Source organism: Drosophila gunungcola, chromosome 3R, assembly GCF_025200985.1.
Source record: "Drosophila gunungcola strain Sukarami chromosome 3R, Dgunungcola_SK_2, whole genome shotgun sequence".
Taxonomy (NCBI): Eukaryota; Metazoa; Arthropoda; class Insecta; order Diptera; family Drosophilidae; genus Drosophila; species Drosophila gunungcola.
The window spans coordinates 20,386,291-20,413,070 of record NC_069139.1 but is presented as its reverse complement, the minus strand read 5'-3'; the positions used below and the strand labels follow the sequence as shown (position 1 = coordinate 20,413,070).

The 26,780-nt window shown below is 36.1% G+C and overlaps 1 protein-coding gene across 3 annotated transcripts; it reads left to right on the top strand.

Moving 5' to 3' along the window:
- The first annotated feature begins 229 nt into the window (after positions 1 to 229).
- On the top strand, positions 230 to 26,657 carry LOC128263384 (protein CREBRF homolog). 3 transcript variants are annotated; one of them, XM_052998528.1, is made up of 6 exons: positions 230 to 369; positions 6,702 to 6,750; positions 21,058 to 23,180; positions 23,251 to 23,506; positions 23,630 to 23,755; positions 23,817 to 26,657. In XM_052998528.1, exons 3-6 carry the CDS (start codon positions 21,156 to 21,158, stop codon positions 23,924 to 23,926), a joined length of 2,517 nt encoding a protein of 838 aa, XP_052854488.1. In that variant the 5' UTR covers positions 230 to 369; positions 6,702 to 6,750; positions 21,058 to 21,155; the 3' UTR covers positions 23,927 to 26,657. The 3 variants fall into 3 exon arrangements, with proteins under 3 accessions (XP_052854488.1, XP_052854572.1, XP_052854407.1); XM_052998612.1 differs by lacking the exon at positions 230 to 369 and adding an exon at positions 5,537 to 5,898; XM_052998447.1 differs by lacking the exons at positions 230 to 369; positions 6,702 to 6,750 and adding an exon at positions 11,258 to 12,486.
- Positions 26,658 to 26,780: the final 123 nt, after the last annotated feature.

The window sequence follows — 26,780 nt, the reverse complement described above, 5'->3', positions numbered from 1 at the left end:
AAATTATAAATATAAATAAATGTTAACATTAATTTAACGGATAGGGATGTTTAGAGAATTAAAAGTTAAAATAACTAAAATTAGTCAAAATAGTTATTGTTATCGGTGGTAAATGGTTTGAACTGCCCGCCATTTTAACAACCAATCTGCTTGCAACTTTCAACACTGGTTTCCCGCGCAATGCAACCCTGTGTGTAGAATAGCGGAGCAAAAGCGAATGGTAAATAGTCTTCATCTACACCTGCGACCTGCTTGTCGCTCCTCAAAAATCGTTAAAAACCACTAAATAAACTGTTTGAATTGTGGAAAACTTACTATAATTGGGTAATTTAAAGTGCGTGCCGTCTGCTGGCTATAAAACCTAATCGGGTAAGCAACGTTATCTTCGAGGTTAAAGCGTTCTAAAATTTGTGCCTTGTAAGCAGTTGAGCATTAGTGTGTATGTAAATGGGGATTCTGCTTTGCTTTGTTGCTGTATTCGTTACAGCGAACAAAGCGTAACAAACTGTGTATGTGTGAGTGGTTGTCGGAGAAGGGGGAGGGGGGGATTGTGTTGGTGTGCGTGTTGCCCCGCCTCCAATAATTAGCATAAAACGCTCTTAACCACAACAAAAGCCAAAACTTGTTGTTGCCTGCATTTATCTGTGAATTTTGGTGGGTTTTTAGCTGGTTTTGCCCTTCGCCTTCAACCGAAATTGTCGGTCAGCCGATGAAAAACCTGTTTGTTTGTTGCTGGTGCTGATTGTTGTGATTTTGTTGTTGCTGCTGAGCTGCACTTTTCTTGGCGCAAAATTGGCGCGAAAAGCTTTCCAGCTGCACAAACGTGTAGAAATGTACCATTCCAATCAGGCATTTGGCGCATGCACGCGCCTGTCGTTCGTCGCAGCTTACATCTCGCTCGCTCTTGGCGGGATGCAAATACCGCAATCAGCAATTGCCCCGTCTCTTTCTCGTGACATACATACACACTTCCGCACATCGTATTCATTCATGACACTGCTATTTACTCCCTCTTTACCCCCTCTCTTTCCGTCTCCTTAATTCCTTGTGTGCCATTTCGTGGTCTGCTTTTATTGTACATATTTTACATTGCATTAGCTGCAATTTCTTAGATTATTATTTTGGTTTTATAACAAATAGCAAACAAATACAAATGAAATTAATTTCGTGATTGTGCTGTTTAAATCAATAGTTTTTAACAAAAACTTCCCTTTAACAATAAAGTGCTATATTATTTAAATTTTCTAAAAATCGAAAATTTTAACTAAACAAATAAACAATAAAGTCAATTATAAAATCCTACAAACTCAAATACAAATGTGCAAAATAATAAAATAAATTAAGACTTTTTAACTTATTATCTAATCAATCGATCTGGCCAAATTTACATTGCTTAAAATTCGAAAGACCATTAACTTGATTTTAAAATTTTTATATTAAGACAATATTAATATTTAATAATGCATCGAATGAGCACTGTGTTTTCGATTGTCTGTCAATCCTTAAACTTTTTAACTAAGTATCTAATTCCCTAATCTGGCCAAATCAACCATGCTTTAAATTCGAAAACCCATTGAACTGGATTTTATTTATTTAGTTATACATTATTTAGGACCTTCAATGGTTAAACTTATTATTACCTACTATAAACACAACTTAAGCTAATGCAAAGCCATATCATGTTTTTGAAGAAAGAACTCGTTTAAATTTGGTCAAAAACAATCATTTTCCTAACTATAAAGTAAATTAAAGATTTTTTTTATTATATGTACATATATGTATGCATGTACATATGGATGTATGAGAGGGGCTTGATCATCATTGGGGATTTTGGACCACAGCTCCCCGCCCTTAGAATATTAAAAGCAATGAAGGTGAAGCCGAAGACACCTCAAAGACCTTCGCTGGTCCAAAAACAACCCCCAAAGCAAGCTCAACCCTTGTTCGTGGCACTTCCTTGTGCATTTCCTTGGCTTTTTCCTCCCAATCGGGGTGCTTCCAAGGACCTAGTGACATGACATTGTAATGGATTAGAAATTTACACACATCCCATGCTGAGTGCGTGTGTTCGTGCACCCCTTACAATCCTGAGATTGATCCTCCCCCTTTGGTCCACACTTTGGATCGTAGGGGTTGGTTTGCATTCAGCACTGGCGAAAAACCTTAATAAAAACTTACACACATTTATTTAAGAAAAATAATTTTCAGTACTTAAATATGATAGATATAACAGACCTAATAATTTATCAGGTGATGCTGATCGAGAATATAATATATATAGGGAAGAAAATGTAAATTAAAACTCTGATCAAAAAAATTATCTTTGATGCATGGGCTAGCTCTAATGTACAATATATGGTAAGAAACTTATTACCCTGGTATATATTTTTTTTCAGTGTGAAATTTTGGCTCTGTGAATCGGGCGCTTTAAAGCGTTTTTTAATTCCTTTACATGATGGAACAACGGAGGGCGAAGTTATTCAAATTCCCTTTGTTTGTAGCCCTGTTGAATGGAAAGGAATTTTCATTTCGGTTGATTCGATGGAATTTCCTTAGCACCACGTGTCCGGAGTTCGGGATTTCTAATGAGTCACAAAATGGGGTTGTTGCTAGGGAAGCTTCTGAGTGGAGGAACTCAAGCTGAAACTGGATTGCCAAGGAGAAATCTTCCAATCAGCTTTTTTTTATGGCAAAATTACATTTTCTTTCGATTCCATATTAATGCCTTAATTATTACCTCACCGACTTCAAGCTGGTAGAGAAAACGTGAGGGAAAGACCCGTAATACACCCCGCTAAGCCAACAAATAACCCGAGGGAAAACAATGGAATTTTCATAATTTTCCTTGCCCATCTGGTTTTCCCTTCTTTGTGAACGTTATCCTCTTAGAACAATGCTGGGTAAAAGCGCCCCGCTGGAAAAACTAGTTTCTCCACTTTTCTTCGATCGGAAAACAGAAGGCAAATGCCTTGTAACCAGTTTTTGCTAATTTGTGCACACGTGCAAATCCTTGAACAAAGGATCCATTCAGAGGAACTCGTTACAGCCCGAGGCAAAAAAAGAAAGTGTTAGGTTCAAAACGCCGCCGGCCATTGACACAGGAAATTAAGGTTAATTCATCAAAATTTCGGAAAAGTTTTTTTATGAAACGTCTTGAAGAAAAATTTAGTCTCCTTGGATCATTTGTCATCCGCATAATAAGATTCTTGTTATGACATCTCTGGGTTCAGAGTTCGGATCATCAAGTGGTGTCGAGATGAGTCAGCACTAAAGAGTTTATACATACATATATGGAAAGATTTGATGATTATAATTACATTTTAAGCTGGGTTCAAGTACCGTAGTGAAATCCAATCCTCAGTTTAAAAAGGATCATTAAAATTATAAATAAACGTCGAGAGGATGTTTTAACTGCTATAGAAAAAGGATAAGTACAACGTTTAAAAATAAAGAAAATAAAAAAAAAACATTTTAAACATATAACTTATATATTTCCAAATTTGTAACTATTAAATAATTTTTTCATTTCACTTTATTTATTAACATCTTAATGCTACAAGCTTATATTTATTGCGTTAGTCACAATGAATATTAAACAGTTTTAAAATAATAAATAGAGAATTAAAAGGAATACTTAAATACTTACAAAAAAAATAATAATATAAAATATAAAAATATTAGAATTTAAGTAAAATTTTACAATTTCACAAAATGTTTACAAAAATTAAAGCAGATATTGACTTTTGAATTTTTACATTATATTATATAATTTCTTTCTTAATAGCGCTAGAAGTTGTCAAAACCTTTTCTTAATGCCCTAGTCATATAAAGTCTTATTGACTTTAAAACTTATTTGCATGTACCAAAAACTGACCTTAGATGATCCTCGATTGGGGAAATCCTTTTCAAACGCTTCCTGTACACAACCAGTTGAAACTCAACCTTATGCTCCAGCTTTGAACCATAAATCAAGCGCCTTTGTTCCTCTAAGATTGTTCTACTTACCGAGCTGCTTGCAGAACTTTGCAAGACAGACAATGGAGGGGAACCAAAACAGGACTCAGAAAGGAGACAACCCGCTGCCCTAGATAAGCATGAAAAGCATCCCGAGTCTCTTATTATTATTGTTATTTACTCGAATGCCAAATTTCAAATTCCAGTTTGCTTTCGAACAAAGCACACGCATATGGATCAAAGGACATTAACTTTGGTGTTTCGGGGGGAAACGAAGACAGCTCGAAGAGATCTGCTTTGGATTCGGGACAATAAAACAAGACAATGATATGGTAGCGACTTAACTACCCTTGGTAGTTAAAGTTATGCTACTTTTATAGTTTCCCAATTTTTCACGTTGGCAGTAAAAACAGTTCCAAATCTTTTCATTCTTCAGGTTTGTTTTGTTAGTAACTTAGGTGCGCTTTCCCCTTTAGGTATTCCCCTTCTCTCTCCAACCATTTCAATAGAAATGTAAATAGGAAATTTTAATAATAATTGAAATGAGTTTTCCCGTAAGGAAAAAGCAATCGTAACGAAACGGAACCGAATGGATCTTCCAGGAGGGTTGCAACCCATTCTTAAGAACTGCATGCGGCAACCCACAGTTAAGTATGTAATTTTCTGCCATCCATATGCAGATTCGGGGGATATAACAATTCTGAAGCTGATCGGAAGGAAAACTGGGGGGGAATGAGGGTACAAGCTGCCAGTGACATCGATGATTTATAAACTGTTTTTTAATCGCCTGCTTCGCCGCTTGTCGCCAGAATTTCCATATCCATTTGAATTTCTGTTTCGGCAAACATTTTCAATCGATGTACTATATAATTGAGCGTTAAAGAGTGTGGAAAATGCAATAGGGGAAATTGCCAAAGGGAACTGAGGCGGAATAAAAGTAAAAAAAAGATTTTTTGAATTTACCAAACTTTACTTGTATGTTAACTAAGTAATTGTTGGTAAAAACAAAAAAATTTATACGAAAGAAAGATATGACAAAAATAAATCAAAATTTAAGGATTAGCTTTATTTAAATAACACTTTTTAATGTACTTTTTTTCGTGTTTACTATGCGAACATATATGTTGAAATTCGATTATGCCAAACACTTTTCCAGTGAAGCCAAACTATATTTCAGTTTTAATGAACTTTACTAATGGATTTCCCCTGAAATCGTTCTTCCTAAAATCAATTCCCAGTTTTACTGTACTTTTTTCTGTTGCTTTTCTATTTTTTTTTTTTTTTGGTTGCTTATCCACGTTTTCCCCGGCATCTATAATTCAGCGGTGGGAGAAAATTCACTCACTCATTCATGGAATAAAACTCCTTGCCGCCAGCGCTTTTCCACCCCGCGTCGTTTGATGGCCAAACAAAAAGTTAAATCGTCTAGGAAAAAAAAAAGGACGCGAAGAAGAGAGTGGATTTGGCGATATATCCTTGGTGGTTCAGGGTTACTTTTCGGCGGTCTTTCCACCCCCCAGCTATCTTCGCGTCTTGTGCCGGGATATTTAAGGATACTGCTCTACTCTCCCGCATTTCGTTGGTGGAGGGTTCGCAACCTGAGACGAGAGCTAGAGCCTCCTGGTTCTTGTGCGACTCTCAAGGCATTCCGCTGCCAGAGGCTGACACAGTTATCGAGTGCAATCCGGACAGGTCGGCTGTGTAGTCCTCTTCGTTGTTCGTTATTCGTTATTCGTCCTTCGCGTCGCGTTTTCCGGTTTGTTAGGTTCCCTCGGTCGCGTTGTTCGTTTTTTGTTGCCTAATCCTTAGGATCGTGTTGTTCAAGCATGGCTCTAAGTAGAAGTTTTCGCCTTTAACTTTACCGCGATTTTCTTACGCACCGTTTGTTTTCGTTAATCGCATTTAGAGCCGTGTTTTAATAGCCATTCCGTTTTTATACCACACGTAAGTGCACGGAAAAATATTAAAGATTGGATAATTTTTTATAAAAAAATATCAATCTGATATTCTTAAGTATAAGTTATTGCTATTCAAATATATATTTTGGTCTGATATTGATTTAGTTGGGTAAAATAATTAGTCATGTCCTAAATTTTTGCTATTTATTTAGGAACTCTAAAGTCAAACAAAATATTACACTTTGTTAAGTTGAAATATTTGCAAAATTATCATTCCTACATTAAAACCGTACCAATAGTCCTTTATTGTCATTGTGTGGATATGGAGTAAATCAGTGTCGGTATCTGCCGCCTTTAACCTTGTCTGTAGTCAAAGTGCTATCCATTAATTGCGCCAGGCAGATAACAGGCGGCAATTTATACGTATATCTGCCTATATGTATAGACACGAGCCATGTCCCGCTGCCTTGTTGCTAAACTGCAAATACTTACACTCGACAGACAGAGTGCAACCATTTTATATCTGCCCGTCTGCAGTTCTCTTTGTTTCGCTTTGGATTTGTTATAATTTCAACAACTTCCGCATTGTCAAACATATAGCATGCATTTATGTATATATACGAATAATGTATATACATATCTGCTATCGCCGACGACGTCTGCAATCAATGAGCCGAGCTATTAAACGTTATTCATATACAAAAACTAAATATTATTTTTGTTTTTCGCGCACATTTGTGTTCTCCATTAGTCCGCTTCACTCATTCTGCACTTTGTACTTTTAACGTAAAATTGCAAAGTATATTTAGCTTTGATATTTAAATTCGATTTCTTTGTTTTCATTTCCAGGTTGGCATTGAATAAATTAAATTTCGAAAAACTGCAAAAGTAATTAGAGGTATGTATTGTAAAATAATATTCGGTTTTTTGTTTCCTAAACAAAAAAGTTTAAGAAATACAGTCCAGTTCTCTTAAGGTCAAGCATTTTATAAACAAAATATTTTTATTACAAGAACCTTCTTGGACATTTCAATATTACCAATTGATTATATTTAGACTTGAGCTTTGTCCAAGTTTTACTTTTACTTGTCAACACGGTGACGCACAATATTAGATAATGACAGTGCTTAACCACGCTTTTCCACAAAAATAAGAAGAAAAGGAAAAAAATATACAAAAAATAAGTAAAGAGCAGCCGATTGGCCCTGAACTTGACTTGAGTTGGTCTTTGGGAAAGCAGAGTCAATGGTCTGGTCTTTAGTATACCACCAAAATGCTTAGTTGCCAAAAGCGCTGTCAGTCTTATTTTTGTATACATTTTTGTTATTATATTTTATCAGTTCTTTCTACACTTTTGTTGTTGCTGTTGGGGCCAATGAACGTGAAGCTTGCAAATCAGCAAAATAAAAAACTGAAAGAAAATGAGGAAAAAAATTGTTTATACAAGCTAGCGAATTGCAAAATGCTTTTTCTATCACATGCAGTGTGCATGTGAGCGAGCGTTCTATTTAAGCGTGTTGAGGCATATAGCTCATCAAAGTCAAGTGAAATCACGTTTAACCAACTGTAACGATTTCCGGTTAAAAAGGATTCACCATGAAATGATTCTTCATTTAAATTTAAGCTTTAATACTGAATGGCTTAAAATTTTTTTAAAGAAATGTAGCAGGAATGGTTTGAGTTTTTAATGATATCAATTTATTTATCTCTAAGTACCTCATGATATCATTCAGCAATATACCAGGGCTTTTGCTTTATTTCCATCATAATCAAAGATTTTCAGTAGTATTGTGAAATTCAAATACCTTTGTTTGAACAGTCCATCAAATTAGCGCGAGTTAATAATTTAGTTTCCACCTCTTTTCGTCTGCTAGTAAGGGAATTGGATGATTTTTGAGGGTGCCCAAAATAGAATAAAAACATATATAATACTCACACATGAGTGGGAATTGGCAAGAGGGAGTGAAGATATTTGCCATTGTTATTTAGCCCTCGAAACGAGGTGCCTCGTCTGGCGCTCCTTGTGCCAATTTCCATTTGATAAACATAAACAAATCGATACGCGTCACAACAACGTCTCTAAGGGAGTGGGTGTTTGGGGGTGATCTGGAAGGACTGCATCAGTATATAGACTAACAAGCTTTGTGTACACACCAGCCGGCTGGCCTCCACAAAAATGGGAAAAAAAAACCATGGGGGTGGGTTTTCCGGGGGGTTTTCCCCATGCTGTGCTGGAAAATTACGACGCAGAAATTGGGTCCAGAAGGATAAATCCTGTCTCTGTATCTCTACAATCCTCTCGTTTCGCCCACTTTGGCTTGTCCTTGACAGTCTGCGGTTGGCATTTTGTTGTGTCTCCGCTCGTTCATAACAAAAACAACATGGAATCCAGAGAAAGCCTTTCACCGGGAAGCTTAGGGAAAGGCTTAAAGCAAAGCTCTCGCCTTGGGCGTTGCCAGATGGACACTTAAAATGGTTTACGCGGTCCCAAAACTTTTTAATTAATTAAGGTTTATTTATGCCTTGGGGTGCACACTGAATTAGGGAAACTCAAACTGAATGGAAAATTCGCGGCTCTGCATAAAGCAGTCGGCTGTGGAAAACGCCCATTAAAAGCAACGACGAAGGACAACGCCCACAAAAACGAAGAAAAACACGCCATCAGTTATTCAAGGTCTCCAAAGCTTTGCACTGCCTTGAACTTCGCCGAAAGGAAAGCGAAAGTAAAAATATGGAGCTTCTATCCAATGAAACTCGAATCGTACCGCCCACGCATCCCTATGGCACATACCTATCTATATATGTAGGTATAACTAATCCTACTCGGTTACGTAGGCGGCATCGGGTATTGGGAATATATTTTGTAAATACTTAAATGCCGGAGCCCACGTCCTTGGAAAACATTCAACACACCCCAGTAACAGGAAAACATACAGTTGAGGTCAGAAAAAAAAATTTTTTTTTTTTTGATCTTACATTATTTTTGTTACTTAAAGTTTGTAACGTTGTTCAAATGTTTTAAATAAAGTAATAATAATAATATTTAATTTAATAATTTAAATTTCATTAATTATAATTTTAATAAAATAAAATTGTTAGCTTAAATTGCTTTTGAAATATGACAATAAACTCAGAATTTGCTTGATCTTCCTTCTCTCCCATTAATAAAAATTCAGCAATGTTAAGATTAAGTCCTTAGTCCTAAAACTTTCAAACTTTCTTCCAAAACAAAACTATAAAATATATTTATACATACATGTATAATATTTTAACATAAAAAACTGTTTGATACTTTTGTATTTTATTTTATTTTTGTGTTGGTTTTTGTTGGGATAAATTTTGTTAGCTCGAATACTGCCCCTAAAATTTAACTAAGTTATTTATTTATTTTTTATGGAATCTTAAAAATAAATTTTGTTTTTTTTTTGTGCTTATGCTTTGACCGCAATTGTGTAAACTTACAATGTGTGTTTTGTTGTCCTGGGTGTTTGGGTGGTTGGTCGAGCGTGGGCTCGGGCTGTTATCCTTGTTGCTCCCTACGTATCCTTGGCGTTCCCTCTGCAAGCTGTGTCGCAATTTTATATTCAAGGACATGGCTGTGATTTGCTGCCACAGAAGCTACTGACAGAACAACAAAAAACTTCTGCGTCAGTTGGTTATTTTCCTTTCAGAAGAGTATGCACATACAAATGTACATAGTACATATGTACATGTATTTCATTTCTGTCCATCATGTGTTAGTACAATTTAATTTCATAGAATTTGTAGGATCATCTTCTTGTCTGGTTTCCCCATTTAGTGCCCTTAACGGTATTTTTTGTTTGTAAAGGGACTTAAGAACAATTGGTTTGGGACATTGCATTTTGCAGATTTAAAAGAAGATGTACAATTGTTAAGTAAAATGTTTAAGGACTCAAACAAATAAATTAAAAATGAAAATCAATTATTATGTAAAATTTATGACATTTAAATAGGTCAAACAGATTTTAGTATAACTTATTACAAAGTGAAGGATAAACAAATATTAAATTAACAAATTATCAGAATTAAATTAAAAAAAAAAAAAAAAACAAACATATTCGCTTAAGGCTTCGTTTTCCCCTCATTTTTATTGCTAGCTAAGCTCAACTCTGTATCGCATTACACTTTTATGTGGCGAATTGCATCAGCTGAATATATCCAAGTAGTTCCAAAGAGTATGGAACGATTCGATCGAAGAAAAAGGACGGAAAGAACTGCAAAATATATAGATATTTACGTATGTACATATACAGAAGCAAATCAAACTGATAGATGATTCGGAATTTGAATTGATATGGTTGCGATCTTGATTGTTTTTGTTATAAACAAACTAATAAAGACCGGGTGCAAAAAGAGTGCAACGTCAGCGACGAAAAAAAAGCGGGCGCGCTTTGCTTAATTTGTATTGCTTGCAATTTTATTTAATTTTACAATTGGCATCATACTTATAGTATTTTGTATTTTTTCGATTGTTGTAAACAAGTTTATTTTTACACTGGCGAAAAATAAAATCAAATCAAAATCAAAGCGCCAGACAATTTCATAACAAAAATTTGCATAAAAAAACCCCTATGAAAACAACAACAATGGCGAATGTGCAAGAAAAGGGAAAACAAGCTGAAGTAAACAACAAAAGTGACGTCAAAACAAAGAGAGAGGGAGAGAGAGTGGCGGCGAAGCTTTGAAAATGAATTTATTTAATAATCAAATGCCAAAAGCAGAATAATAATAAAAACCAAAACAACAGACTGTACTCAAGCTTTTTGTGCCGTCTCTCTTCTTTCCATTCTTCTTTCTCTCTCCAAAATGGAAAAGTGGAAGTGAAAGAAGCAACAGACAGACTTACTTGTGTGAGTGGAAATGCTGGTGGGGCATGCGCTTCGCCGCGCTCTGACACGCTGCTCTCCCCACACTGTAAAAATGTACTAAGATTCGAGGTATATTTTAATTTATTCCGTTAAATTGAATTTGTAAAAATGTCAATTACAATTTTTTAAACATTTAACTTTGATATAAAAATATTTACTACACTTGATTAATTTTTGAACTTGTAATTTGTGAGCAAAGTCCGGGCAATCCATTCGAAAACGTTTTGCCATTTTGTACAAATAAGAAGAATTTATCTTAATTTCCTGATTTTGCAAAAGAATTTGGAGAAACTACCAGATATGTAGTATTGTTTTTACACCAATGTTCGAAGAAGCTGACATTTTAGTTGGGCAAATGAAAAATCATTTTCATTTAAGATGGTTGGATTTCCAATGATATCCGATTTTGAATAGAGCTGTTTTTTTTTCTGTGTACTCTCTTCCAGCTGTACAATCAAAACAAAAGCGATTGGGGAGCTTTTGGCGCTCTGCTTTTTGGCTTTGTCGCCGAGCTTTGCACACTTTTTATCAATCGGTCAAGAACGATTGACGAGCGCAGTCCAAAAAAAAAAGCCAACTAAAAGCTAAAGACATTAGAACAGCAAACCAGTGTATTGGCTAGCACACACACAACCAAAGTGTGATAATCAAAATAAAAAGAAGAACTAAAAAAATTAAAGTGTACGTGTACCGTGAAAATTAAAATAAAAGGAAAAACCCAAAAATCAAAACCCCAAAATCATATAAATAGTTATAGTTTTGTTTGTCATGATTTCATAGGCAACCTATAGAAACAAGTTTCTGAAATAGCCGCATTAAACGAACTAGTTTCCGAGGCAACGAAAAAACTATACCAATTTGCATAAATAAATAAACCAGCAAACATAAACGCTGCCAAACTTGACGAATGCGTTGGAATTTTTCTACCGAATTATACATATAGCGCTGTATGCGTACATACATATATATGTATATAAATTCTTATTAGAACCCCACACTCAACAAAAAAAAACCGAGAGGGAGAGAGTCGAAAGCCCCAAAGCTTCGGATCCGCTCTCTGGGGCGCTCTCCTCCATCGATCATTTGTTCGCTTGTCGCTCAGCTGCTCGGTCGAAAATCGGAAATAAACCGCAAAATTGACAACAAAACGCGAATCAAAGGCACCAAAAAGCAAACAAAGCTAATCTCAATTTGTTGTAAATTTTTGCCATTAAGTTTGAAACGAGTTTCATAAAAATTATTGAGTGCCCAACCCGCAGTAAATGAGCTGAATAATAAAAATAATAAATTAAAAATGACTTTTGCGGCCGCTGATAAGATTTGCCCCTTATCAAAATTCATATAAACTAAGTGTTTAGTTTGGTATATTGTGCTTTGGATGATATACTAAAAATGTGCTTCATTATAAATAAATTTTCGTCTTAATCGCCACATGTGTGACCCAGTTAAAAAACAACTCACACTTACGCATGAAATAACAATGAAATTTACATATAAACGTGGACCTCCTCACCACGCATAATAATTAATCACGAAAAGCGAAAACGAGGATGAGGAAAAATTAAATAAAAACACAATTTCAATTAATTTGTAAACACCGTGAGAAGGGACTGTTTAATTTGTGTGCATTTAATTGAAATTCTTCGCGGAAGTAATATAAAAACGCTTTTACAACAAATCAGTACAGCATCATTTTCTGCCTTGTTTATACGCAACGAGGTGTAAAAAGGAAAGAAGCAGATAAGGTTGGTAATAATATACACAAAAACATATACAAAATTTGTTAAGATTTTATAGACGATCTTTGTGTGGTGCAGAACGAAAAAGTTTAAGCCAAACATTAAAATTAATGTGCTATCAAAATAATCTTGTTATTCTTTATAAGAGATATTTATAAATAATGATACAAATTGAAAGTTAGAGATATTTCAAAGTAAAAACTGAATTAAAAAGTTAGAATAAGACAGAAAGATGTGTTCTTCATAAACTTAATTTTAACTTAAAGTAAATAAAATAGTATCTTTGTATTTACAAACAAATATATTTTGGGATAATATTGTCACATAACCAAAACGCCAAAAATTTGAATATTGTTGATTAGAATTACCCAAAAAAAAAATAGTTATTCAGAACTTTCAAAAAACATTATCAATAGATCACAAATCGAAGATAATTAATGTTTCTTGAAAGAAATCGTGTAAATCTTGTATTTAACATTAATCTGTAAAGTTCACAACACTTTTTATGCAGGCATTACAATTTTTATGTACTCGGCACTTTTCTAAGCCGACATACTGGTAATTTATGACCACAGACCAATTAAAAATTTGACTAAAGCCAGAAAAGGGGCTCCATAAACACAAACTCTCCCCCAAAACAGAAACTGAAAACTTTAAAATGAAAATCTAGTCTGCCCTTTGAAATGTGAGACCCACAAAAACGAAAAAAAAAAAAAACTAAACCAATACCGAGGCAAACAAAAAACATAAAATAAGCAGCTCACATAAACCTATAAACATTCGAGTTTTATTTATGTATCGAGCACACTGTATATGCGGCTTGATAGCAGCTCAAGTTAAGCATTTCCTGTCGCGTCAACATAATCTTTTGGAAATCCACGGGTCCCCAAGGGGCAAGCAAATTGGTGGGATAAAAGTATGAATCTTTTCAGGCCTTTTTTCTAAGAGGTTCGCTGTCTATTTCTTTTTTCCCCATTTGTGCAAATAATCAGAGGCAAACACTCAGATACAAGTGAAACAAAAGAAAATCAACAACAAAATTTGCTGTGTATGGCAACAAAAAATTAAATTGAAATTGATTTCAATTTGAATTTTGTTCGGTCGGCTTGAGTTCAGTGTCAGTGCGAAAATTCAAGGTTGAAAACTGTTGACTTCGTACAAGAAATAAAGTAAAATAAATACATGAGCGTCAACACGTGACGAACTTCAAAATAGGAAAGCCTAAAAAGCAGCCATATGGTGGGTAAACTTCAGTTTTAAAACTGTAGAAAAGAAACAGAAACAATTCCTCTTACCCCTCGTCTAAGCAAATAGCCAGTTTTTAAGTTTTCTAGGCGCCACAATATTACTTATACGACACGGATCCAACTGCTAAATCAGTTTGATGCAATGCCATATTAACTTGAGCAATTTCTTTGGTACTTGACGAGACTCAACAGTGAGGCTAACGATAAGAGTTGTAAATTTGGCTAGAAAAAAAAAAAAAAAACTCAAAATAAAAATTAGGGCAAAGCTAAGTGAGGTGATAATGATTTAAGTGTTGATATGGCGTATATTTGAAAACAAATTTACTTAAAACTTTCACTGAGGGTCGGGACAATAAATTTAATAATACATGTTTACCTAGAGGTTATGAAAGTATTTTTTACATTGAAGAGATAACATTTATTGATAAATGTATATGATTTTTGAGTAATTTAAATTATATTTCTTCTCAAATTCAGTTGTACTTTATTTTATTAATTGAACCAGTGTCTTAATTTCATTTCGCCTTCAATCAAAAGAATATTAACAATAATGATTTATTGTTATCATAGAATTATAAAGTCAGCTGTCAGTAGATGTGTTTATCATAACTGGTTTTAGTAATTTCGCATGTACATATGTAATTAAATTATTTACACATTAACGGTGTCATTATTAATTTACAAGCTGTCGAAAATAAAGTCTGTGCGCTTACATTAACAAAATGTAAAAAGTTATTTAAGATGATCTATCAAACTGGTATTATTGCATCATGATCTTGATTCCCCATAAAACATTGGTTTCATTTTTGTTCTTATTTGTTTACTTTTCAATCAGATTGTTTGAAAAAGATTTTTACTTATTATAATTTGTTGAATTTGCTGACTGTATAGTCTATATACGGTCATTTGCTTTTGCTGGCCTTCAACTTTCTTTGTTGCCGCTGGGAGGAGATTTTTGTGATCTTTCCAGAGGCTGTTCCGCGGATGCGGCCATTAAGCAAACTTGTTTGCTTTTCTTTGAAATTTCTTTAGCAAAAATATTTAAACACATTTATACATATTTATATCAATTGTTGTTGTCGTTGTCTCTTGAATTTTAAGTGCTCATGAGTCATAAGTGCTTTGATATACTTTGTGTTTATAAACGCCCTCGCAGAGAGATCCTTTTTTTTGGGTCAGTTTGTAGAAGGGACCGTACTAGGTAACAAGCAAAAAATATACCATGCGGGGGCGTAAACTTCCTGAACCGAAATTTATTTATATTTGTGCGCTGAACAAAACATACGTTTGTCATCTTTCGTGTTGGTTTATCTCTTCATTTGCGGCTGCTCGATAAGATAAGTTCGCCATTCACGCCACCCCTAAAAAGTTAGGGGACAGCTCTGAAAATTTGCAAGTGCCTGACCCATTGAGCGTATCGCTTATCAGTAGCCCATTGTCGTCTCTGCCGGCACGCGGCAGTTGGCTGATAAGAGGCGGAATCAACAGCGGTACAGCTGACGGCCCGACGCCTCTGGAGGGTCCCTTGCCACTCGATAAGGAGGCGCGAGAATCGCTCCGTCGGCTCACGTGTTCCTGCCTCCTCCCCGACTAGAGCGGACGTCATCAGACGCGATTTTTCGAACCCTTTGAAATGCATTTCTATTTGACTAATCGTCTACAGAAGTATCGGTCTTGAAAGCTACAGACTCGGTCACGATTCTTATTGATTTCTATTCAGCAAGAGCATCTACTGTTTGTTTAAGTATTCAGACGACTTGTGCTAATTTCTTTTTGTGCTGCTAAATCGATATAAATTGATTTTAATTATTTATCTATTAGCGAATCGGTGGGGAAGCAAATATGATATACTCTTCTTGATTGGTTGGTTTCGTTGGGGTTTGTGGTTAACTGACGATCAGCGTGGGGGAGTAGAAGTGTTTTTGGAATTTCTAACTCGAAAGTATTGGTTTAATTACTGTGAAGTGCTAATAATTACATTTAATTTTAAATGTTTATTTTGGCTGCAAAAATAAAAGAAAAGTTTCGGTATGGACTATATTTTTTAAAGTTTTCTATCATATTATAATATAATTATATGAAAAGAACTTTTACAAAAAAAAAACTCGATAGCAAATTTGAAAATGTAAGATAGAATCTGTTTTTTTGGGGAAATGTAAATCATTTTCAAAGTTCACGGAGGTTTGAGCATATTTCAACTTTTCTATGCGATTTTCAAAGTCTTAGCTAAGCTATGGAAATTAGGTTTTAAATGTAAATTGATACGATTCTTATATACTAACCTAGATCTCTCACCTCCAACGACTATACGTATATTCACTTCCCTGAGTTCGCTGATCGATGCCTTGCCCCGCTCTTCCTCTTCCAATCAATACAACAATTTACAATTTACGTCAGCTGTTTGTATAAGAAGTATAAAGTATAAAACAAAAAGCAAAACAAAAACCGAACGCGACAGAGCGTGTTATATCATCAATTGCCAGACATTCGCTATGCTATGCTAAACATTCCGGCATATGAATACTAAATAAACGGTAGAATCGAATACTTAATACCTAACATGCTCACATTTGTGTACACTGAACCAAAATTAAAATCCTTTTTTTGCTGATATCGTGAGATTAGAATTAAATACCAAAAATTGTTTTGAATATATGTAGCTGTAACACGAAATTTTATAGTTTTGAAGAATATTAGGAACTGAAAACATTTAAATCTTTTAAAAAAATACCAATGTTGTACTGTGTATCTATTTAATTTTTATGTCACCTCCCCACTAAACGGGGGCACTATAAATAAGTCGAAAGAACTTGCACTTGGCTCTGAGGCTACCTCAACATAAATTTGTTTATTACTGTATTTGTATTTTCTTTGTTGTGTAGGGGTTTATTTTTTATATGTGTGTGGGTGCATGCAAAAATTGCGTGTTCCTAAAATTAGAGCAAAGAATGAGACAAAGGAAAGAGACAAAGGTAAAAGTGACTTGCACAAATTGCTAAACAAAGAAATGGCTAAGCAGGATTCTGACAAGGGGTTTTGTTTTATTGTAATAGGTAATAAGATAAATTAAATGTATGTGTTCCCAAAGGTAGGCAACCTCCATCAGCACTTTCCAATAGATAGTTATACTTTCTTTATAATTTATTTTTTACAAAAATAAGTTTTAAAACCCCTTATGAGTAAGCCACTGAGGAAAAGACTTTTGTTAGAAGGAAACGGAAAATCTAAGTGAAAAAGAAAGAACGAGGGGCCAAAACTGCATGCTGTCGGAACATGTGACGGTTGTTGACAAATGTTGACAATAACAAACCCGAGGGCGAAGAGCGGGAAAAGGGGCAAATTGAAATTATAGAAAACCTAGCCTAGCCCCCTCAACCCCCCGCATCAGGCAATGACCACTGCCACTGACCCATTGATAATGCGGAACGGAAGTTGCGCTCGACCAGCGGCTTTTGTATTATATTTTTACCCTTGTTTTTATTTTAATTTTTAGTTTATTGTTTTTGTTTTGCTAGTCTCCGTTACGATCTAAATTCTATATTGATAATGCAAACGTGTCGTGCTCGCCTGTTTTAGCGTAATCTCAATATGGATCTAATTGCAACGTGTTAAATGTATATGTACAATGGAAAGTGAAAAAAAAAGAAACTTGTAGGTTCTCTATACAAAATTCGATCGTTGAACTTTTTTTATACTATTTAAAGCTTTTTAAATGTAGTAATTTTAAAAAACAGGTAAATTGTAGGACAGAAAAAAATTTCCATTTTGTTTAAAGCAGTTCTCGATTTAAATACACATACATATGTTCTTTTAAAGTAAATGATAGAATTTCTGAAGCTGTAGATTGAAAACCAGTTCACTAAGGTATTTAAAAGTTTTCAAGATATTATAACATTTTATTAAGCATAAGTAGTCTTGACCAAGTTTCTTAAACGTGGCGTATGAGTAATTATTGGAACAAGCACTTGATCCTTCCTTTCGTTAGAATTTCCATTTCCTCATCAATCTTTCGTAGACTTGCGTTTAAGAACGCTCTATACAACCGTATGTACATGTATGTATGTATATAGCGTAATCAACAAGCACATGAAATCCCCCATATACACGAGTACACACATCTAGTATAAATTCTGGCGAAATGTAAAAGCTTCCATTTTTTTTGTAAACCAGCAAAAACAAGAACGACAACAGACAAAACTCGTCAGTCAAGCAAAGCTACAAAAAGCTTAATATTATATACCCTATACAAACACTACATACACACGTGTACACATGCCTATATAAATAACTAAAGTCTACGAAGATGGCGACAAAAGCAAATAGACGGAAAACATATGTTGCTCAGATCCAGAGAGAAAAAGAGAGAAGCAAAGCGCCCACGCTCTCCGCAAAGCTTTTTTATATTTACAAGCGTCGCGTTTTGTTTACAACTCTACCTTATTTTATTTCCCTGTATGGGTAAGTTGAAAACAAAGGCAACTCTGCGATAAATTATACATTCAAAACAAAATATAAAAAATAAACAGTTTTGACCTTGGGTTTGCTTAAAATTCGAGCTCTCTCATTGGTGCTCTCTCCGCCTCTCTTCCACTTAATTTGTTGATAGCAAGCCACGCAAACATTTTTTTTTTTGCCAGCTTTCCTCAGTAATTGTTATTATTATTGCATTATTTCATCGTGTGTTGAAATACGCTGGTACGACCCGTACATGTGTTTATAATATCGCTTAAATTTCATTTGGATTTGTTTTTATTTTCATTTCCCTTTCGTTGTTCGCGATTAGTCACATAACATCCATATTGGTCACGGCTCGAACTGGAAATTTGTACTTTACCCCCTTACTGAAATTATCTACCAAATGCTCTTCACGCGCATCCCATTCGTTTTAAATTTCTTTACCTAGCCTATACAGAGACAACCTTTTCTTTAACCAGGATCTGTAGAACTATAACTATCATATTCATTAGAAAAAAATATAAACCAATTCTTAAAATAATTTATTTATTTCTTATATCATTTAAATAATCTAAAACTTATTGTGGTTGGTAAATGATGGAGTCACGAAAAAATCAAAAACTACAAATAAGTACGGCTTAAAACAAAATAAAGTTCTTTTAATTAATTACAAAAAGATCACTAGTAAGTTCCCGATAGGGATAATCAACTGTAGATATCTGTGTTCATATTCATATTTGCTTGGCTAAAATCTCGCTCTTTTGCCTACGATATCAGATGCTTTGGATCAGATGTTCGGCGGCTGCCCCGTTTTCACTAGCGTTTCTCCCCACCAAACATTTCGCGTTTATTAACTCTTTGTATATGTGTGAGTGAGGAATTTTTAATAGTATTATTCATTATATAGAAAAGCTTGTTTATCTTTTATTGTGTGCTTCTCCAATGTTTGCTTGCCTTCTTCAACTTTTCGTACGATTCCACTTGGGGATTTTCTGTTTTTTTTCGGCAACCAATCTGTAATAACTTTTTTTTATTCGCCCCCTTGCGTCTATTTCCATGTTTGATGGTCGGTTTGGCGGGTATATAATATATAAGCGCACCATTCGGGTTTCGGTTCCTATGTTTTGGATTTTGGTTCGCTTTTCGCTTTTTTTATTGTTTGGCCTTCAACGCGTTCAGCTACCTTTGACGAATATTAAATAATTTCAAGAGGAAATAGCAATAATGTAAAGAAACTAGAGAAACAAGCATATCACTTAACAAAAGTAGAATTTTGTCTGTGTTAGAGTTTGTGTTTGCCTTGTTTATCGAGAGGCTTCCCCACTCCACAACCCAACCCCCTTACCCTTCATATAAAACCGTCGGTATGTACACATCGTGTGACCTTCACGTCTTGGCACCGGGCATTACAAAGTTCAAATCTGAACTGGCTAATGTAAAACGGCGGCCTTATCGTCTGGAATGTGTTCACTTATCGGTTGTCCTGAATGAAAGATAAGCCAATCAGGGGATAAAGATGGAGTTGGTTGTGGTTTGATAATTTATTGTAATTGTTCTTAAATAAAGCTGGGGTGCTTAAAACTTAAAACAAATCAACTCTTAGAAATGGTTGCCTATTTAACCATCTTATTTTCTCCTACTTATTTCGGGTTACCTTTAATTAAGCTGTACCTCATCTTAAACGCCATATCCTCAAATTTTCCATATTGCACGGCGCATATTGTGCCAAATCCCTTATACTAGATGCAATTTTCTTTCTTGATTTATGAACATTAAATGGAAAACGAGAATGTTGTATTTTCATTTGTAAACAAACTAATTAATATTTATAGTTGGGCCACAAAATGAAAAACAACAATAGCAGGCACACCATCGGTTCCGCACCCTGAGGCCTTTCACCTGATCGAGAATCGAATCAAACCCGAAAATGACTTACTAATTTTGCCTTAGTTTGCCATTTCTTGTTTCTTTTTAGCACCCAAATTATTTTGATACTTTTTTTTTTTGCGAGTTCGATTTGTTGTTTTGATGGGCAAAACAAAACTGTTGATGATTTCTCTGCCTTCTTGCTTTCAAAAATGTGTTGTTCACCAAATCAGTATGAAGTGTTCGACAAGAGGAGGGAAAAAAAGGGGACCGGACCGGTCCTATCGATGTTGTTTTTTATTCTACCTTTTCGGCTTGCCGTAAAATAGGCGATAACCATAACAATAACAAACATTGAATAGTGTGAATAGTGAGTTGGCTTTTGGATTTGCAAATTCTTCAGACGCCAAAAGATTGCGTTTATCGTTTCAGTTTCCAGAAAAATAGCTTGTTGTTTTGATATTAGTTTATAAGCCGAAGGGGTTAGATTATAAGATAATGAATAGGGAAAGTTCCAGTTTCGAATAAAAACCACTGACTTAATTTAATCTTGTCGTAATTCTCAGATTTAGCCTATTAGCACTGCGGGTAAAACCATTTACCGTTCTCCGCCACAATTTATGTAGATATTGAATCGATTTGATCACGTGTTGGGACCGACCACTGTTGAACACGTGTGAGAGCCCATCAATTATAATCGTGCATTGGGTTTGGCTTGGCCTGGGTAAACGCTTTGGTTCCGGCTAGATAACAGCTGCAGGGGTACTTACCATATACATATGCCAACTCTTTCGGAATTGGGCTGCCAGTAAAATGTCTCAATCGGTGGCCATTGGGAAACCAGTAACCAGTCTATGGGAATGGGAATGGGAATGGAAATGAGAATGCTGGCTGTCGCCAAGGTTGTCTGGCCATTATAAAAGTCATAATATATTCTTTTAATGAGCTGCCGTCTTTGTTTCGAATGCAACTAACTGGTCTGATTCGTTGTTTGTTTACCTACTTTCAGATACCACAAGTAAACATCGGGCCTGGGCGCCCAACTGAAGAAGGAGAGGGAGAAGTAGCTACAATCCTAGAGCAGAGTGGGATCCCCCACGAAATACAATGACAGAGAATCAGCTGTATCCCATGTCATCGGAATTCTTTGACACCGGCTCCAATAGCAGCAGCAACACACTCAAATACGATCTGTATTCGCTGGGTTCCACTGTTGTGGGTGCGGCCCTGCCCACGTTGACCATTAACACGGGCTATGGCAGCAGCAGCATTAATAGCAACAGTAATAATAACAGCAACAACAACAACAACAGCAGCAGTCACAGCAGCAGCAGCGGCAGCAACTGCTCCACCAGTACCACAAATACCTGTAATGTAATGCTAAGTACAACGGCCATAACAATACCACGCAGCAGCAACCACAACCAGAGCCATCATCATCCGTATCAGCAGTCGGATTTGCAGACACCACGACATCATCCCAGTCCCCTACACACACTACCCAGCATGACCCACCAGCAGCATCATCTTCAGCAGCAGCAGCAGCAGCAACAACACCAACATAGCCAACACAACCAACAGCAGCAGCAGCAGCAGCAGCAACAGGAGCAGCTGCAGCACTCGCATTTGGCGTTGGGGGAGCTATCGGACTTTGGTCTAGATGCCCTCGATGCCGCCTCTCTTTCACCCACCTTGCTGCAGGATGTAAGCCTAAGTGCAGCTTCACCACTGAACTCCACTCTCTACAATGGCAACACCAGCGGAGCAGGTAGCAGCAATGGAATCGGATCAGGCGGTGGTGGCTACTTTGCACCTGATATTTCGCACACCCTCAGCCTGAACGTGGTCAGCGAACAGGTTCTGCTCCAGGAAGCCGTTGCCCAAAATGAGTTGCTCTACGAGATGACTCCCAACTCGAATGCCATGTGGAGTGATATAAGCAGTGCCATTATACACACCAAACACGAGCCATTCAGCCTGGACGATGACTACATATTTCCCAACGACAAGGCCGAGATCCAGGCGGCCGATTTATCCGATCTAAATGGTGGCGACTTTCTGGATGTCATTGGGAACATAGAGGATTTCTTGCCGCAGACAACAGTCTCTCAAAGTGTCAATTTTCTGCTGTCGCCGCAGACCCACGGACAGGATGCCCTGGTGGCACCGCCCATGGAACTTCTACAGCAGCAACAGCAGCAGCAGCAGAATCAACAAAACCACCAACAGCTCCAGGTGGGCAGCCTGCCGCAGTTGCAAACGCTGCTTACGCTTACACAGCAACAGCAGCAGTCGAATAGTTCCTCCACTAGTCCGTATGAGATCTACCATAGCACACCCCAAAAGCCACAGCAGCAGCAGCTCTCCGCCAGTTTTTCTCCGGGCAGCCAGGCCTCCCAATCGCCATTGACCCCACCGCCACCGCCGCACGCTAATCGTCCGCAGTACCAGATGGTAAAGTCGCGCAACATGCAGGAACTGATTAAGAAGGGCCTTCCCATGTCCTCGCCACCGGAGCGCTCGATCCTCAGTCAATCTGCAGCATTGAGTCCGGGTGGTAGCAGTGGTTTTGGCAGTTCTGCATCCGGAAATAGTACAAATACCAGTAATCAGGTAGCGGGATCAAGTGTGCGCAAATCCTTTGGCTACCAAAGCGCCGCTGAGAGCTCACAGCTGAGTCGCCTCAGCTCATCGGCTCCCACGCACCTGGGTTTGGAGCACATTTGGATGCGACGTGAGCCGCGGCAGCATTTACTATCCACTGGCTCGCTGGCCGAGGCCGAGAGCTTCTCCTCGTTGAGCACTGGCAGTGTGTTGTCGCCGGATGGCATCGACTTTTCGCAGGACGATGAGGATGACAATTCGAGCGAGAACAGCGATAACTATGATGACTTTAGCAGCGATAACGGATTATCTGGGGATGAGGACGAGACACGAACTTCGACGCCGAACCACTTATCCAGTAGCAAGGGCAAGGAGCGCTTCTTCTGGCAGTACAATGTCCAGGCCAAGGGGCCTAAGGGAAAGAGGCTGGTCTTTCAATCGAAGCTCGAGGATCCGCATGTGTTGAACGAGGTGACGGACCCCGTCTTCAGTCCCACTTGCTCCGTGCGTGGCATCAAGGTCTACAAGGTACATAAAATGATTTGAAATTAAATATTGTATTATAGATACTTATTTCCCTTTCTTTTTTTATTAACAGCACAGCGGAAAGGCCCGTAAGGGTGATGGCAACGATTTGACCCCCAATGCCAGGAAACTGCACAACATTGGCAAGGAACTGGACAAGCTGAGCCGCACCATCAACGACATGACCCCAGTTTCCGAGCTGCCCTTCAATGTGCGCCCAAAGTCGCGCAAGGAGAAGAACAAGCTAGCCTCACGGGCCTGTCGCCTGAAGAAGAAGGCCCAGCACGAGGCCAATAAAATAAAGCTTTTCGGCCTTGAAATTGAACACAGTAAGTTAGCTATGTCTCCATATCGTTTAAAAATAAAAGAAAAAGCTTAAAACGTAGTTGTAAAAAATTCGTTTTAATGAAACGCGTTTCAAACAATAATAATTCGTATCATTCGTATTGCAGAGCGCCTCATCAATGGCATTGCCGAGCTTAAGCAGGCTTTGGTCGTCAAGAATCGCACCAAGAATCAGGGCGAATCCACCGAGGAGATGGATCAACAAATTGCACGCATTTACGCCACCGCCTCATGTAAGTGTAAACTACCTGTTTGTGTTAAACCAAATTACAATTATTTTTCTTATTTCTGCAGCTGGAATTCGCATTGCGGGTGGTTCAACGGATTTCGTTAATAAGGTGCTGGAGAATATGCGCGGTGGCATGCCGAACGGAGGCCTCGAGGAGCTGCGCAAATCGTCGTAGACCAAAAACATAATATGTCAAGCTAACGAACCGCCCATCAAGATTAGTTTTAACGAGTTTAGTCACTTAAATGTCCTAACAACAGTACCAACCATACCCTCACTACCAACCACTAAAAATACATTCTGTGACAGAATGGCAATTGAATACGAAATGGATCAAGTCGGTGGAAGACAAGAAACATATACTTTCAAATTTAAGATCCGACGACGATAAATCGGAATCGCTCGAGAATTATCCTGGCTGAGCCTCCATCCTTCCTCAAAACAAAACTTTTTGTTCAATTGTTCTGCTTGAGTGATATAATATTGATAACCGAGATATAACTGTGATTTAAAGAGCCTGGGCTTTGTATGTTTTGTATGGCTGGAAATAGAAGATTATATTTTATATATTTTTGCAACCACACCGAAACCGGAAAACCAGAGCTAAGCAAACGTAAACAAAAGAAAAACAAAATTCATTTTGAAAATGCAAAATTAACAAATAGAAAGAAACAAAAACAAAAACAAAAAACGAAAAGAAAGAGGCAACCACAAAACTAACTGAAAAGAAAAGTGTAAAAATACAAAATTTTGTTTAAGTTTTAAGATTGTTAAGAAACGGAGTGTTAGATGAGCAAATGAATTTGGAGGACTTCGCTACAAGTTTTACCTGTTAAACGAATAAGGGCTTAAATTCATTTGATCCGATTGGAAAAGAAGTACTATGGAATGCTAAAAATCATTTAAAATTAAGTTATATACAACTGCGATTTATCTGTTTAAGTTTTTAATGCTATATTAACGCTGCATAATTTGGTTCAATGTTTTAGTCTTAGGTTTTTACATTTAACTCAATCTGGAGAGAGAGCTTTTATATAGAACATATTTACCTACATATTAGATTTATCGGTAATCCTAATTGTTTTGGCCCTCATCCAATATATATATTACGGTCTTAGGTTGTCGTTTTTAAGTTTTCCATTTTGTTAAAGCAAGTTTGATTGTTTCCGAAATTGAATGTTTTGCGAAACTTGATTAATTTACTTATATGCTATTAACTATCTTTATATATACATACATGCGTGGTGATATAATTTTAATTTCTCTTTTTATGCTTTTATTTCTGGATGTTATTTTTAGATTTGATTCATGCTTGAACTCTATAACTGAGAATGAAATAATTTTAAGTTTTTCTATTATCCCTACAATTTTCTTATATGAAATACCTTCAATATAAAACATAATTTATTAATTTTTAGGCACACATGAAAACATTTTCAAGGCTTCAGTTTTACTTTTCACTTACGGGCTACTCCAAAAAAAATATAAGAAAACACCAAACAAAAAAGTAATACAACTTTGAGTTTTATTCTAATTTGCATTATCGAAAAGAATAATTTTGCTCTGCTTCGATGCTAATTTTGTGATATTTGTATTCAAATTTTCTTTGTTGTGTAGTTCTTTGGGGCGGGTTCCTCCTCTTATGCGTTTTATTTTCCATTTACTATTTGTAGCCTTTCTTACTGCTATTTGTTGCTTAACGTGTTGTGTTCAATTGATATCAAAAGAATTAACTTTCGAAAGGAAAACTACATTCTAACTGAGGGAAACAAAAACAGATCGAGAATGAGAACGAAAATACAAAATACAAAAGTGATTCAAGTTAAAAACTTAGAACTTAGGTACTCGATTCACACACAGCGATGAACACGTGAACATAACAAATTGTAGTTGTTAACCTAGGCTTAAACAAATATAAAAAAGAACCGATTGAGCGCACATAAATTTAAATCAACACACAAAATTGGCCATCAGTTTTTAGGGTTTTCAAATTCATGTCTTGGGAGCTTAACCTCATTACATAAGTGATAAGAATTCAAAATTAAAATGTATAATTTTAGAAATACATCGGGCATGTGGATACCCCATATATATACACTCACACACAAAGTACAAGCGCAAGCAAAAATACAGAGTATGTATGCAATATGCATATATCATATTTAAGTCAGGTTGCTTAGGATTTAGGTTGGCTTTGTGTAAAAAGTATCGAGTAAAGCAAACAGAATTCAAGGCGAAGCAGCATTGAAATAAGCACGACAGTTCCTCAGTGTTTAATATTGTATAATTAACATATTAAATATATATTAAAAACAAAAAATGTATACCTAAATGTTACGGATATTGTAAATGTGTGTGCTTTATATAAATGTGCTTCAGAGAAAACAACTTTTATATACATAACGAAACTAAGCAAACTACCTCAAAACACGATGAAAAAGAAGTTCAAGTTTCATATTCGGTAGAGAAGCAGAAGAATTACGATTTGAAAAGTAAATATAATTTATATAAATATATAAAAAACCAAGAGCCTGATTCATGTGTCCATTTAAAGCATATATATCTATATTAATAACAGTGCATAATAATGTATTTTCAAATTCTTTAAAATTAGGAATGATATGACAAAAAAACAAATTCAAATTAGATAGTTCTTCGGTCACCCGAATAGTTAACGCACTTGATTTAGCTGCGGAGAACAGACAACGAAACTCTCAAGTACCCTTAACAAGTGCGTTATCAGAACCAAAAAATGGAAAAGAAATTAAAATGACACAAAATATGAATAAACTATAAAAACAAAACAACTGTGTTGAAAATTTAAAATTTTGTATGCATATGCATTAAGCAAAAATTAAAGGAAAGCTAAAACATAAATATTATGTCTAAATAAACAGATGTATGTATGTACGTCAATGGAAAAATTGTCTATATATTACAATTACAAAATACATACCAAATTGATGAAATAAAATAAACAATGCGAAAGCGGAAAAACGAAATAATGTCTTCAGTTAATTTTTCTTCCA